This window comes from Dermacentor variabilis, chromosome 7, assembly GCF_050947875.1.
Source record: "Dermacentor variabilis isolate Ectoservices chromosome 7, ASM5094787v1, whole genome shotgun sequence".
NCBI lineage: Eukaryota > Metazoa > Arthropoda > Arachnida > Ixodida > Ixodidae > Dermacentor > Dermacentor variabilis.
This window is the reverse complement of record NC_134574.1, coordinates 135797754-135814008: the sequence shown is the minus strand read 5'-3', so window position 1 is coordinate 135814008 and position 16255 is coordinate 135797754. Positions and strand designations below refer to the sequence as shown.

Sequence of the window (16255 nt, the reverse complement as noted above, 5' to 3'; positions counted from 1 at the left end):
TGGTCATGTATGAGAAATAATCTTTAGATTTTGTAGACTACAAACTGCGCCTCCGTGCTCTCTACAGTACCTCGATAAAATGTCCTCGACTGAGTTTATATGGCAGGCTATGTACAAAGAAGCAGGTGAATTTATTTTCACTCCCTGTTTTACTATGATTTATTACGAGGGTAAAGTAGCTTTCTAATATCTTTTAAGCTTCTAGCTGGAGCTCTGCGTTTTGTCTTTCCAGATAGCACGTCTATGCCGCAGTTGCTGCCAGGAGTGATTACAGGACTGACGCCTTGAACATTGATTTTAAAATTGTTTTATAGAGCGAAAATTTCTTCGAGCGTGAACGGATTGCTTTTATTTCGGTCCTTTTACTGGTCGTTTCTTCTGGTCAGGTTGCTGCTCCGGCTTTTCTTTGCATTGTGGACAATTCCTGGGTAATCGCGTATCTGTAGTTCAGGGAATCAAAGAAGTTCGTTTGTCAGCGCATTCGAAAAAAAAATAACAGCAAACTACCGGTGATGTTGCATGTCTGAGTAAAACCGAGCATTACATAGTTATCAGGTACACGCTTTCTAAGGAAACGGTGGGAGGAAACGGAAGGAACGCGTTTTGGGCATGCCACATCTCACGTGCTCCATTCATTTCAATTATAATAAATCGAAAGATTACGAAAACGAATAGCAAGAGACTGAGGAGGCGTGCCAACATTATCATAGCTGGATTCTCTGAATTGAAGAAACTGAACTCGCCCTCAAGGGGATACAATTGGGGACATGGAACTTTCTTTACATTTCTCACGGCTCGACCCTTCTGTTGTGGTGGGGATGATTCGAGTTTTAAAGGGATGCTGAGAACCAATATCTGAACAGCCGCACAGATATAGTAAATACTCGCTTGTAGCAAGATACACGAGTTTACGACGTTGATAAAGGAAGAAAATCAGGCAATTTCTCTTTAGCTAAAATGTTTGTCAACTGCTAAGGTGACCTCTTAGCACCTCTCATGCTCTAATAACGAGCACCAAGTGATCAGCGGAGTCTAACCCATTTTTACATTTTATGTACTGTTTCTGTCACACTGGGGCAAGTAAAAGGCTGCCTACACGCGTTGCTGGAGCTAAGAGACCCAAATTTCGTTATCACCTTTCCTAATGACACTGATGAGAAAAGGAAAAGAAATGTTTGAGTTAAAAGTTCTATGAAGTAGACTTAAAAGTGATACAAATAGTGCAAATACATGCAAATGAAAGCAATAAATTCTAGCGAACTAACATTTCTGACATCAATTTCAATTGGAAGCTCTAAAAATTACAAGCAACGATACACTTCCAGTGATCAGCGAGTCTTGCTTTTATTAATCCAACACCTCGAGACCAACTTATTCATCTAAAATGTGAATAGCGAATGAGAGTGCGCTGAAGTTCTTTGAATTTAGATTTGAAGGGGTCCGATATACTAACCAGTGTGCGTTACCAGAGTAGCACGCATGTTTCGTTTGGTTAGGTTATTTAGTTAGGTTAGTTAGGTGATTATTGTCTCGTCAGTGCGCTTCGTCAGACTGCTTGTTCACCGAAGTGACGGCAGAACCCAGGATACGGAAACGAAGATAACGTGTTAAGTTTTCAAGCTCAGAGATGGCTCGAGCACATGAGTGTCGTGGGCACCATGCACAATCTGTGTTCCGCTCGAAACAGAAAAAGCTTTACATAAGTAAGCGATGGAAATATTACCAGCCCTGCGATTGGCAGCGAGAATCTGATTGCACATTAGGTATATTTACACTCTCTCTTTTAGAATGTGCCACAATCCTTTTTAGGTAAGAGAGCTCAACACGAGCTGCTAGCCGAATTACTATAATCTTGGTGAGAGTGGCTCGTTGGGCGAGTGGGTACATGGTTATACTAGAAGAATGCCAGCAAACTTGAAAGTTGAAAAAATCGAAAAGCAGACAAAGACAAAGCGACAGGAAACTAGCCACCTTCCTGTCGCTTTGTCTATGTTTGCTTCTCGCTTTTTTCTACTTTCAAGCTTGCTGGCATTATCCTAGTATATAATCTTTATATATAAAGGATGCACTCTTAATATTGAGGCTAAAATTTCATCAGCCTTCTTAAGTACCCTAAAATATTTAAATTTAAACATAAAAGCCAAGAAACAATTACACTAAGGTCAACATAGCGCAAATTACTTGTGTTTAATAAATTACATAAAGAAACGATAAATTATTGGGAATGAAAGTGGATGAAAAAAGAACTTGCCGCAGGTGGGGAACGATCCCACAACCTTCGCGAAGGTTGTGGGACCGTTCGCCACCTGCGGCAAGTTGCTTTTTCATCCACATTTATTTCCATAATTTTTATTGTTTCTTTATCTCATTCATTCATGCGAAGGTTGTGGGATCGTTCCCCACTTGCGGCAAGTTGTTTTTTCATCCATTTCATTCCCATTAATTTATCGTTTCTTTATTTCATTTATTCAGCACAAGTAATTTACCCTACGTTGTCCTTGGTATCATTGTTTGTGGCTTCTTATGACATAACTAAAAAAAATTGGGTCCCTCGGTTAACCCACTTTCTTCTCGTTTAAGCCTTCCTTAAGACTTACATGGCAATCAACGGCTGTAAGCGATGATTTCTTGTAAGAAATTTGGGGGCTGGTCACCTAAGATATTGCGAAATTTCTAGAAGTTTCCGTTTTACGTGTGTTACTGTAATCTAAATGTACATGCTGCGAATGTCGTATATATAGAGTCGTTATCTACATTTGAAATGCGCGCACGGGGTTAGCGAACTATGTGTGGTAGAAGAATATGTGATGCAACATTACCCCTATGTTACTTGAAAATAAATCACGTCGGAAACATTGAAAATTGATGACCCAGAAAATCTGTGATAACATCGAAAAAGTCGCAGTTTATACTGTCATTATGAGACACTCTCGGTGATTTGGCAAATGACGTAATATTCGACACTTACAGCTGCACCTGTCCATGCAGACCTTGTAAGATATAAATCCGTTAGCATTTTTTGCGCACCACCAGCCCTTGAAGTGAAAGCAGTTGTTCTTGTTCTGGTCAAAATACCAGTAAGTGTTTAAGCCCAAACAATAGCCTGATCTCGGCTGGTCGCTGCAGACGAGTACTGGATTCTTCACTTCTGCAAATGAAAATACATGCATTAGCGACATTAGCGCAAGGTACTGCAATTTTCAAAAATGAGTCATGCGAATGAATCACAATAACCTGCTATCGCAATAAACCTGGAAAATTACAATGCGCAAACTCTATTTTTTGGTGCAGGTTACAAAAGGCGATAGTTCCGCTAGCTAGCAGGTCTTCCAGCTGAGACACATTAGCTGACTCTCTACGGACTGCCGGGACGCTGTCTCGAGTAATGCCTCTAGCTAAGGCCACGTCGCCACCGAAAACGTCGATAACCCTTCGGTTCATTCCCCTGGAATGGCCACGTGATCTTTGTGCATTTTGTCAGGGCGGATAAGCTTGAGGTCAAGTACCTGGTAAGCACGTACGCGCGTGCCATTAAGCAGAATGAGTTGGCTCCAGCCACTACACGGAGAAACCTTAACTTTTTCTATGCTGGCACTCCTGGCTCTTTGTCGCCAGTGGGTCTCTACTGCCACTAAGTCAATTTCGCCTTCATCCGGTGCTCCTAGAATGTCGCCTAGCAATATCACGGTGTTGTATGTTGCATGCAAGACTGCATATGCCTCTAAATTATAATTTCTGTTTGCTAACGATTTCTTCTCTTTGCGCGAGACATTGTTTATTGGGTGGCTAAGAAAGCACAATTTTATTTTAAATTTAGGTGCATCGTTGATAACTTCATCTATATTGCAGGTGCACTTGTTGTTACTGGCAACGACTCTTTTATTCGCGGAGAGTAAGTTCAGCAATATAATTAGGCGAAATAGATCGCATGAATGAGCACTTACTTCATATGCGCGGTAGATCACGATGTCCAAATGGATATTGAAAGATTCACTAAATAACTGCCTCCAATCTCCTTTTGAAGGTATCTCGCAATTCCGAAATTAAGTTAGAGTAACTGCGAAGTCTAGCCACCACATGATCAATCCCTCCAAACATCTCCACTACTAAGCTATTTAGCCCCATGATGTTGCAATAATATATTGTAATTCGAATTAGGATAGTCCAAAGCAACTTGATGTGGCATTTTTCTTAACAAGCGTAAGTACAATATGCTTCGTAGCACACTTTAAAGTGGAGTATACTAATGCTCTTGAGAAGCCGCACTTTATTTAGTTGTATTTGCTTTGAAGAAATCGCAGTCCTATTTCAAAGTGCTTGTGGTACCCATTCTTTTCCCGCCATTGTGGTTTTGTGCCACCTTCATTTCAGTCGCGTAACTTCTATTTGTGCCATTAAAAGAATAATTAGGAAGTTACTCAAACTGCTTCACTACACAAATAGGTATGGTGATTTCTTAAGCAGGCGGTTTATTCCGTTTCAGAAGTTTACCGAAAAAAATGTAAGAACGTTATTTGTCTCGGGACATATTTTGGTCATTCGTTCGAACTACAAAAATTGCGTGGCGTAACAATCTGTGTAATTATTTAGAAGGTGGCGCAGCATTTCACCAAACATGCCGGATAGACGGGGCTTGATAACGGAATACCTATACATTTAGTCCTATTCATAACAGCTCGGCAACAAAGGCACCAAATATTTTTATCCATCAAAGTTTCGCGCTTTTCTTTGACGTTAGTCTGCCAACAGCACAGTGCTGCTTGTGCATGACAGAATTGAAAGCGCAGTAAGGTGCATAGGGCAGTATCTTCCATTTCGGCGCTAAACGCACGTTTCTCTCTGTACACTGATGCGTACGGAAATAATGGAATGGAGCACACGAATTTGCGTGCTGTCAGGCCACTGAGCGCCGTGACCAAAAGTCGTCTTGGCATTTGAGGACAGCTAGAGGTCCTTCGCTGCTTGAATCGTCAGTAAGTTATTCAAATGGATTGCGACTATCTGGATAGACAGGGTCTTACTAACCGTACCCAGTTTGTCGAAGTGAACGGAAAGATATCCCAGGCACCCCGGGTAACATCGGAAGTGCCCCAAGGAAGCGTTCTGGCTCCCCTTTTACTGCCAATTTTTATTAATGATCTGCCGGCAAAAACTACAGGAAACATTAGGCTATTTGCAGACGACTGCATTCTTTATCGAAATATTAACTCACATGATGACCGCATAACATTAAACAACGACTTGAAAGCTATGTCTGACTGGTGTGCCCACTGGCGGATGACCATTAATACTAAGAAATCCGCTGTTCTTTCAATCACGAGAAAAAAAGTAACTTGAGCTTTATGTATACCGTTAACGGCGTGCCACTAATACGAGGTAATGAACACACAAGTACCTCGGAATAACGTTAACACATGACTTCAGATGGAACTCCCATATAAATAACGTTAGAGTGACTGCAATGAAACGCCTTTTCTTTCTTGCAAGGCACCTACGACTAGCACCACCCGATACAAAACTGCTGGCTTACAAAACTTTTGTCAGGTCAGTCCTTGAGTACGCAAATGTTATCTGGTTCCCATGCACTAAACAACTAATTAAAAAAAAAAACTAGAAGGTATACAAAGGAAAGCTCTACGCTATATATACAATAAACATAAGTTAACAGACTCGCCCACCAAACTACTTCTACTACTACCAAACACACCAAACTAAAGCCGGAATCCTAACAGTAAAAAACCGAGCTGTACTAGCCCGTTCTAAACTTAAGTACCAGCTCCTACACAACCGGCTTAACATTGATGCCTCTAGATACATGTCCAGAAATGAAACACGGCCAACGCGACATAAACACGCACAAGCACTCAATGAGTATTATTTTCATACCGATTGCTTTAGCAATTCATTTTTTTCCTTTAGCGATAAGAGAGTGCAATAAACTGATTGAATCCATTAGTAACAGCTCCTCATTAGATGCATTTTCTAATTCAGTGGGAAAACATCTACAGCTCTGGTTTACACACTCGGGTTTGTTGCCGATCTTCATAGCCTAACACGTCAATCTATGAGTGTTCTTTTTGTATGATGCATTATACCCATGACTGCATCCTGTTTGTCATGTTCATTAAGTGTTTTATATCACGTGTGTTTTCCGGTGGTTTTTTTATTTCTTGTTCCGTTTTTTCTTTTCTCAGATTCTTCTTCGCTATAGTGTATTGTACTCAAATATGGCATTTGTGATGACGTACTTAATTTTTTTATTTAGCGAAGCGAAAACCTTTGCAATAACACACCTGTGATTATATATTGTATTTATATTCTTTGTTTGCAAATGCTACTACTATATATATTTGACCTTCCCGTTTTAATCCCGAGAGGGATTGACAGTATGTGTAATAAATAAATAAATAAATAAATAAATAAATAAATAAATAAATAAATAAATAAATAAATAAATAAATAAATAAATCAGCTACAAACGGGGAACGATGCCATGATGGCAAAAATAAGGAGCCGTCTGTGGCCAAACTGGGAGTACGGCCGCGAAGTGGAGTCATGGATAAAAGCAGTTGTCGGTCGACCTCCGAGTCATTTGACATCGCTCGCACAAAGCACCAGACATTCCCAAGAGAACGATGATGCAGTCGCGTGAGTCACGCGGTTCCCGTGCAATCTCGTGAATCGCGTGAATCGCAGGCGACGAGCTCGCGCCTACACGGTAGTCGGAATAATTTTATGTGATTATGCACAGAACACATCCACACAAAAAATAAGGCCGGTTAGCGGTTACATTTATTGCGGTGTCCGGCCGCCTGAGCATGTCGTTGTCATGCTAAAAAAACTGGAGACCAACACAGCTCACCTTTAGCGCACAACGGGAGTCAAGCGCCTCCGTGGCAAATATAGCAATAATAAATCGTGCGAGTCAGACTCGGCCATAGTAACTAAACCTTAGTTTATATCAAGTGCAGCCTAGTAAGTTTACTTAGAAAAGAAATTTAATAACACTGACAACTAAAGTGGGAGCTTTAGCTTGTGGTCTCCTATCTGAAAACATGGGAAATGCGAAATTTTTTTTTCGACAACTGCAGTACTAAATTTCATCAGGTGCGTTGCATTAAACGGAGAAGTTAAACTCTAGCGAACGTTGCAAGCATATTATTAATTTACGGTCTCGATGTTAAAAAAAAAGATTGTTGAAAATCGCAAATTTTCTGAAACCTACACTGCATGTTTACGAGGATGTAACTCTGCAGCGAAAAACGATATCACAATTTCGCAAATTGAATCGAATAGTGCATGTAACCTGGTGAAAATTGATGAAATATGCGTGGCTCCGAAATCTAAAGTATCTATGTGGGTATGACTCTTGCGATACCTTTGTAAACATTGTAAGAAATTCCCATAAGATTTACATTATAATAAAATAATCACTTAGGATGTTGTGACGGATGAATTTTACGGAACTGCGATTGTTGTTGTTAGTGCAGAGTCACGGACATCTAAATTTCATGCTTCTATTTTTTTTCAGACTCCCTGATCTTCGGCAATTCTTGTATCGAAAGTTCGGGCCATATTCAAAATTCGTATTTGAACAGTTACTTCACCTTTAGGTCCTCCCTCGATTGCAAGAAACTTTAATAAATGTCACCCAGGATTTGTCCAAGAAACTAATTTCTGCGTTTTACCTACATTTGACTAGGCGGCATTGTTGTATTTGTCCAAGAAACTAATTTCTGCGTTTTACCTACATTTGACTAGGCGGCATTGTTGTATGGCCCAAAGTAAATCTTGCTCATAAATCCCTTTACTAGACTACCTTAGAGTAACAACCACCCGACCCGTATTTCAGTTTTTGAATGCTTATTTGCATCTATTGGCTTCGAGCTAGAAAGGCAAGTTTCCGCCTTCCAGTGTGTCAAGCTTTCTCGTTAATATATATATATATATATATATATATATATATATATATATATATATATATATATATATATATATATATATATATATTCTAGTGTCTTACGTCTGGGCCAAACCTGGACACGAGAGCAAAACACACTGCTGCTCCAACAAATAGGCCTCGATCGCAGGCATTATTATCTTGTGCTATCGCAGGCTAAGTCCTTCAGTCGTCTAGTGCATTGGTAATCTTGCAAAGCACCGACGGACAGTAGCATTTACGTCCACGCCAGTTTCCATTCGTCCATATACTCGGGAATGAAACGCGCCAATATTACCTCTACCTTACACGTGTATCATACGTCGCGTATCAAGATGTTGCTTATGATAGCGAAAGCGTACCAGTTACTTTCTTAGCTCGCGGCGGCCTCTGCTTTAAGTCGCACGTCAGAGAGCATTGCTTACGGAATAGGCCAGCGTCCGCAAATAAACAGGTTGAATCGCTTTTTTTTTCTCTAGAGAGTATAAACAAAATGAGTACAAATACGCATGGCGCCGGAACGGGAAAATATTACCGTGCAAAGCCGACGGTGACTCTTTGGTAGAAGTGCGTCACCGGTCCAACTTTCCAACCTAAGCCTGCTCGCTGTTGGCCGTATCTAGATAAATTTCATCCTAAAATTCTCTTCCCTAGCCACAGTAGCCTGTCAGCGATGTCTGTACGCCTGCTAAAATCTCTTTTTTCGATAAGCACTATCTTATCTCCTCAGCCTAATTTGCATTTAGAAAACGCCTGTGTAGACCTACTTCAACAAGAATTCATTCTATCACAGTTTGAAAACAAGAATATCTTGCTCGGCCTGCGCATTGATTTCACTAAAGTATTTGATTGCGTCCACCATTCCACATTACTCGAAAAGCTTGATACTTATGGTAATCGAGGGCACTGTCTAAACCTCATGAAATCTTAGCTAGGTAATCGCTAACTACACGTCCAAATAAATCATTGCCACTCAAATTTAAAACATCAGCAGAGGCATTTCTGAAGGCACTGTTGTTGGCCCATTTCAGTTTATAGTGAATATAAATAGCCTAGTAAATATCTAGACTTTCGAAGTACACAAGGTACGCTGACGATGCCAGCATATTTTTAACTGGCCTGAACATATTAGCCTTCAGAGGAAAGCTAACGCTGCTATAAAAGCTCCCCAAGAATGGTAAGCACCAAGAATTCTACAAATTAATACACACAAGACAAAAGCAGTGATATTCCGGCCTAAAATAAACAATCGCTTGTCCCATGATACTCCTTTATGCATGCGAAACAACCGAAATAATAAGTAGTGTGAAAAGACTTGGAGCTTCCTTCACACATAATCTGCTTTGGGATGCGCACATTGAATCGCTTTTAGGCAAGATAGCCCTTGTTGTTGGTATGATGGCATGACACAGATGTTTCTTGCCTTTCAAAATAAAGCTTTTTGTTTACAATGCACTCTTTCTTTTCTTCATTGTTTTACTGATTATTGGTGTGGGTGAAGCCGACATGCACAAATCTTTAAAAGAATACATACACATAAAAAAAAGTTGCTCGAGCACTTTTTGATGTACCATATAATTTACAAACATCAGATTTATTTTTGAAAGGTAATGTAATGCGCGCGTTTAATCTTTGTAATTATAGGTTTATTATGGTGTTCAACCGGGAGGTTAAACGGAAATTACACTTTACATGAGTTATCTAATCTTGACAAAAACACGCATTCATCCGCCACTCGTTACACAGAACAGTGGAAGGTGGCCTAGGCGCGGGCAAGTTATTACATGCAAAAATATACCATATGCACCTTCAACACTTTTAAATTTATTTGCTAAATCAAATATTAAGTCCCAAACATCTGTGCGAACACTGCGTGAACATTTCACTAGTCCTTTCTCATAAGACGAATAAATATTATTACCTTGCCTTCTTTTTCATTTCTAACTTCTGTGACTGTTTAATATGAAAGTGCATTAGTTTTGAGTCTATTGTATCCTGTATTCGTGTGCTATCGCTGCCTGCTCTGTTGAGGTGTCTGCGGAATTCATTGACATTCCTTGTTGCTCAAGCGACTTTTACCCACAGTCTCCTCCATCGTTGATGGAAATAAACAAGTTAGTATTATTATTAACTTTCCATAATATTGATAGCGACGTAAAACATACCCCTGTTGGAAGGTATATTTTCTTTGTCGATAATACTGCTCAACGCCCAATTATTAATAAAGTTTGTACTTACGAAGACACACTTCTTTGCACTTTCTCTCACTTGCGAAATAGTTGCCGCCTGAACCGCATGTGCCGTGGGTGAACATCTTGCAATTCCTCTGTCTATGATCAAAGTACCATGCGTGTTTTTTTGCTTCACAGTCACCGGTAAGTGGTTTTTGCAGGCACATTGGCGGCACTTTACCTTTGGACTCTGAAAATTTGCAAGGTCTGATTAGCGATATCAGTACCGGAACAGGAGCTGTCACAGAGTAATAACCAGAATGTAACATAAGCGCTTCCTGTTCATGTTCCTGAAGAAATAAATTTTGTGGCACAACATAGAGCATCGGATTCAGATCTAACGTAGCAGTCTATTGGAGGTGATAAGATTAGCACAAGTGCACGCTCGATATCTGATGCTTATTATGATCAGAATGTAGCTGACGGCAAATTTTTTTTTTGTACATGAGGCTTGTTAACTGCATGTAAAGGTAGGAGGCCTATTAGAGCTCCATTTGGCTTGCGGAAGTAAACGATCTACGTTGGAGCATCTACATCACCTTCTCATGGTTAGTGAGAAATATACACGTAAATGGCTGATTAGAGGACAACAACAATTTTCAGGGGGAGGCAGCGTCATCTACGACTGAGTCCCACCGCGTAAAGGACGGCCTTAGTGTAATGTGCAGATATTTAACTAGATGCTTACAGTGTTGTGGACGCCCGTGTCTGCTGGGTTATAACTTTATTATTAGTGAGTGTGGTGAAGTAGTACTTCTTGAGTGAATATGAGTTATCTGTTTCTCTCGATTGCATATATTTGATGCTTTGTTTGAATAAGGGGACCTAGACAAGGCTAATGCTTTGACCAAATTCCAGCGTGATCTGCTCTTACGCGCACTAATACTAAACATATTCTGTATATACGCTTAGTTAGCTTGCTTCTCCGGAGAAAATCACATTTTACCGTGGTATCATAGTTTAACCGAAGTAACTCTTCCTAGTATCCACGTACAATGAACGGCACTGCCCTATAGGCTTCTGCGGAAAAGTGAATGAATGGGTAATGTTTTATGAGAATCTATTTTCAAGGCACAAACAGAATACAAAAAATGCAATCCGATGACCGCTTTTGAAAAAAATATATCTGTGCATAACGCTTATTGGCGTTTATACCACAAACACCAAGTGGATATGAAACTCTGTGTTCATGCAATTCATTCTTCCGATGCTTCTTCTCCTACCACACACTTGCGAAAAAAGGAGTGGTGCCTCACTAACGTCTTTTCTAAATACGGGTGTTGTGAAAGTACAAGCAGGGTGCCACATTTAAGATGTCTTGGGCCACATCAGCGGCCCTCACGTATTTCTCCACCAGCGATGAATTGACTTCATTATTTTTCCGAAAAGTTACTGAATGCCGTACGATGAAGTCAATAAATTATCATGTCTTCGACTATGCTCAGTACCACAAACTGACATCAAAATCTCACAGCAGATATCCGGACACTCTTCGAAAAGAACACGCCACAGTAAGAGGATAATGATGCTATTTATATTTTAGTCAACTACGCTTACTAGCTCCGAGAGCCATCCCTGTTATAACCAAGCTTTTGATCTTCAACACACACCACTATCATCATCGCATTACCGAAAGTGTTTTGCCGTGCTGTGGCCCTGGCCGTCGTTGCTTGGCTCAGAAAGTAGAAGCTGTCGCTGATCTAGCCACATGAAAAGCTTTTGTCGCGATGCCACGTTCGCTTCTAGAAATGAGTGTGGATAGCTGAGTCACGTGACGCAATGATGCAACACTCGGCAACACCAGCAGACGGCGTTGCCCTCCGCGAATCACGTATGGCAGTCTCGCGAGAAGCGCACCACGCGGTTTCAGCTGGTAGAGGCTCTGGCGCTATGCCGAACTTTCCACAATACTGGAACACTGTTGGTCGGCTAGCTCTACAGGGCGACATCTGGTGTAGGGGCGCCGATGATCTCCCGCAGATGATAGTATCAGCAGAACCTATCGCCCAAGGATGTAGCCCATGCCGAAGGCTCACGTTCGCCCCGCTAGGTACGCCACCGTGGCCGGTGGCTCCTAAAATGTTAGGGAACGCATAGGAGACGCAAACCGCATCATGCGCGTTTCTTATGGTAATGCGCCATTTGCCCTGACGGGCTATCGAAGCTTCGCTTACACCAATTCGCACAGTGCGTGCTGTCAGCCATTTCTTGTGATAAGGGTTGCGCAGACGCGGTGGAGGGGAGTAAAATAAGTGATCCAATTATGTTCTGTGTACTGTGGCACACTAGCTGGGGTCTTCTTTTCGTAGGACCATGGGGCAATACGAAGTAAGTTTTCAAACTCTAAGGGCTAAAGCAATTGTTATTTCTTGGTCATAATGTGGAATTTCGTTTCACGATAAGCAAAGTTAAAATGATTAATTTTTAGTAAATGACGACTGTGACCTGCTCAAAGGAAAGAGGTGACATGTCACAATGTCTTCGTAAATCCAATTCATGGACAGGTTAAACCTGGACAAAAGTTCTTTGTAATGGATCCAGCCAGGGTAGCTACACGGCACTTGAACGGTACGAAGGAACCCTAATGAAAAGAGTCAAATTAACACAAAGCAATGCAAGTAGTTTTACTTTGTAAGCCCTGGGTCGAATGGTCGTATGTAACGCGTTCTGTTGAATGAACTCTCTAGGCAAGGATACTCAGCTAATTAAGCTAAATTTAATTGTCGAGCCAACGCTCGCTCTGTTAGCCTTACACACAAAGAGCCTAATGCTTATAATTGTGAGAGTGTATGGCTTAATTAAAAGCACTTTATTGATCGTTAATGGGGTGAAAGTGATCGCTGCGGCTAAGTCTGTTAGCGATGAACATCACTGAATGTTCATTAATATTCTAGACTCGTGAGGAGTTTCGATGTTGACTTTTCGCCGAAATTATAATATGCACATTTTTAAACCAAGAGCCAAGAACGCTTTTAATAAACTACAGTAAATTACAAACAGATGTTAGTGATGTAGTCGGCTCGTATAGCAGGAGGGTAACACAGTTCAAACTCGATTTACTGACGTGATGACCACACTCGAATTATTTCGTTAAATCGGGAAGTTCGTAAAATTGAGAAAGAAATTTTTGGTCCTTGCAAATCTGAAATTGTAACGTAGCAACACGCAAAAGCTATCGTCGCATCGTATTTGCCGCTAATCCAGCCATATGTTGTATAAACTTTAATATAACAAAAGGAGCCACAGCCGCCCCTATCGAGGTAATGCATGCACGTGGCTTGCAGCCTCGTCAAAGTAAACGTGAGACCGTGACTAGGGTACCTAAATATTTTAACGCGTTACCTTAAGAGAGCACGTTCGAAGGAAAACCCATCAGTGTCAAAATTAGAAGGAAATCACCCCCTTCTTTTGCTACATTATCTCACGGTAAGCTTCGCTTAATCGAGTTTGGCCAATGTAGTTTACCCACTTCGGGTTGACGATGACGTTCAACCCTAGGGGTACCTGCCGGCAGGTGTAAATTTCTTCGTTATATCGGGAACTTCGTGAAATCGGGTTTCGTTTGATCGAGTTTGAACTGCATTAGTGCTAACCTGCTTGCCCAAGAGGTATTGAAACAGGGCTTTTTACCCCCCAACTGTGAGCAGACTCTGCTTTGGGCAAAACCCGTCATTTTGAAGTTATATCAATACAACTGTTTCCAACGATCTACACGCATACGACCAGACTGCAAGGCGCATAATTTATTAACACCAGGTTAGACAGTTAATTGCGAAGACTGAATGTGGGTGTCACACCAGAGTGTGAAACCGCTCAGCCGAAATATTGACGCATCATATATTTCCTGGGTACGGGACATTTTGCCGTCCTAACTCGCTAACAAATCCAAGCTTAACATTGTCACATCTGGCACGTTGCTGCCAAATTTTACTCACGTGCGCACGTGGCCATGCACTTGTTTTCGGAGGGAAACCTATTAGGTCCTCCACCACACGCGCCCATGGAGAACATGTTGCATCGGTTGTGTTTCGGCTCAAAATACCAGGACTGATTTAATTGCTGACAGTGACCTAGGACCGGTGGCTTCATGCAAATGGGTGGTGGTTGTTTCGGTGGCTTTTTTTGTGGTGGTCCTCCCGGAGCAGCTGTAAAACAGAATTTACGGAGCGGCGTCAGTGACCACTTGAATTGGAGGGAACAGGTGCAGCTCCATGCAGTAGTAAACTGTGACCGGAAGGACATTTATGGCGATTCAGAGAGTCTTTCAGTCTCGACTGGGCATCTATCACAGAATTTGTTTCACGGTATTTGTATAGTGGAATGCTATAGCAAAAGACGTACACGTGATAAAAAGTGATCCTCCTCTAAATCCGCAGCTCTGTCACAAGAACGCTTTGGACGCATAAATAAGAGCACGACGCTGGCTTTGTCTATCCAACGCAAGGGTATGGGAGGACGGAGCGTGCCAATTCCCTACAGTCACTCCAGGAATTACTCTTGGAAGCAGGCATTAGTCTTCGAGGAACTTTGATCTTAATGTTTCTCAGGGCTCGAGCTAAGTTGCCTCCACTAGGTGTGCGCAGCCTTCAACATTCGCGGCCCTGTGGCAGCGTTGACGATTCAGTCTTCGCTTTGTTGCGCTTATCAATGTGTCGCAATAGTTTTCGTGCAGATTGCTCAAAGGCTGAGACGAGATACTCGGACCTCACAACGGCCGGCCCTTTTGTGCCACCGGTGCACGATGCGTGATCGTCGAGGGAACCGAATGAAATCACAATCCACCTCAAAGGTTCCCGATTTGATTTGCTACGTGAATGTATCAAATCGGTGTCCCTAGGGCCCGCCGGCGATGCAGGAAATGTTTTGGCAGCCACGCTCTCCGAGTATCGCGCTTCAATCTCTCAGCACTGTGCAATGTGCAAGCAGGAACGTGTAACACGGGCCTAATTATAGTATTGCATCATGTAGAAAACCGCGCAGGAAACAAGGACTTAGACGCACGCCAGATGGCGCTTCGAGGGCTTCGAGCTGCCAGTCGCGCGGCGTTTTGCGTGCATCCGCGGATTTCTTTCACGCCCGGAGAAGCACTTCTATGCAGCACGTATTGAGCAACAGAAAGTTGTAGCAGGAGTGTTTCGTGTCAGTACAATTTTCTCATTGACACTGTTAATCTAATTACAACATTTGCGAAGTCGATTTATTAATTAAGACTAAGTAATCAGGCGGAAGGAAAAGCATGTCCGAGATACGGCAGGACACTTTCAGCTTTTATGTAAGGAGCAGCGTTCTGCCATTTTTATTTTATTTTGCGGCAGGCGAAGAGATAAATATCGGTCAGATTGGCCAGTACAAGCTTATGGTGTGCTTTGTCGGGAAATATAACATCCAAAATTTTGGTGCTTTTACTCTAATTCGAATTTCTAACGCTTTCCTTTTCTTACTCCAATTCAAAGCTGTCCGAAATTATTTCAACTTATTTGAGTGCCCAGCTAATACTGATACTAATTACGCATGCTCAATGCGTGCTTCAAAAGCTGACTACAATGATGGACCCTTTTACGACACCGATCTCGATGACGTTACGTGGGCCGTTTTACTTAGTCTCACTGCCAACATTACACTGCTTGAGAAAATTATCTACGAACAAAGTTTTGTCCGTATACACACAAAATTTAACCTAGGCATTGGGGAGTTCTGGAGTGATTAAGGGTGATAAAATTAATTACCTACCATGGATGCCGGTCACCATTAGGACAATAATGATGGAGCCGCTTAGAAGCGCCATTACTGGGTGTCTCATACTCAAAAGTGTACCGCTCTTCCAGACAAGTTCTTACGTTTGGTCAAGCATATCTACGGGTATTGTTTGCCTAAATTATATTCTATGATAACCTTGCAGCCGTTCAAGAAACCCATGCTCAATTCCCGAACAAAGGGGGTGACAGTTCTAATGGCAATTTTCCTTGGAAGTTCCAAAGCGTAGAGGGCATGTCGCCAGGGGCTGATATGTATTCGGTTATTCAATGTATTCACTCGTTTTCTCAAGGCTTCTGACATTTCTTAGGTTGGGCATTTTATTAACGTG

The 16255-nt window shown here is 41.7% G+C and overlaps 1 protein-coding gene and 1 long non-coding RNA gene across 2 annotated transcripts in view; one reads left to right on the top strand and one right to left on the bottom strand.

Moving 5' to 3' along the window:
* LOC142587954 (uncharacterized) overlaps nucleotides 1-7687 on the top strand; it is a 39947-nt gene extending 32260 nt beyond the window's left edge. Inside the window, exon 3 of the long non-coding RNA XR_012829652.1 lies at nucleotides 7532-7687. This is a non-coding gene — a long non-coding RNA (uncharacterized LOC142587954). The remainder of the gene's footprint in view (nucleotides 1-7531) is intronic.
* On the bottom strand, nucleotides 292-16052 carry LOC142587952 (carboxypeptidase inhibitor SmCI-like). Its single transcript, XM_075699350.1, has 5 exons — nucleotides 15901-16052; nucleotides 14106-14315; nucleotides 10178-10360; nucleotides 2969-3148; nucleotides 292-440 (listed from the first exon to the last, which is right to left on the bottom strand). Exons 1-5 carry the CDS (start codon nucleotides 15968-15970, stop codon nucleotides 349-351), a joined length of 735 nt encoding a protein of 244 aa, XP_075555465.1. The 5' UTR covers nucleotides 15971-16052; the 3' UTR covers nucleotides 292-348.
* Nucleotides 16053-16255: the final 203 nt, after the last annotated feature.

Excerpts from the sequence above, each read along its gene's own strand:
- LOC142587952 (XM_075699350.1), bottom strand. The coding sequence starts at position 15,970 with ATGAGACACCCAGTAATGGCGCTTCTAAGCGGCTCCATCATTATTGTC. Across the intron at positions 14,316-15,900 it reads AATGGTGACCGGCATCCATG|CTGCTCCGGGAGGACCACCA; the intron begins GTAGGTAATTAA and ends TCTGTTTTACAG. Across the intron at positions 3,149-10,177 it reads GTGCAAAGAAGTGTGTCTTC|AAGTGAAGAATCCAGTACTC; the intron begins GTAAGTACAAAC and ends TTTCATTTGCAG.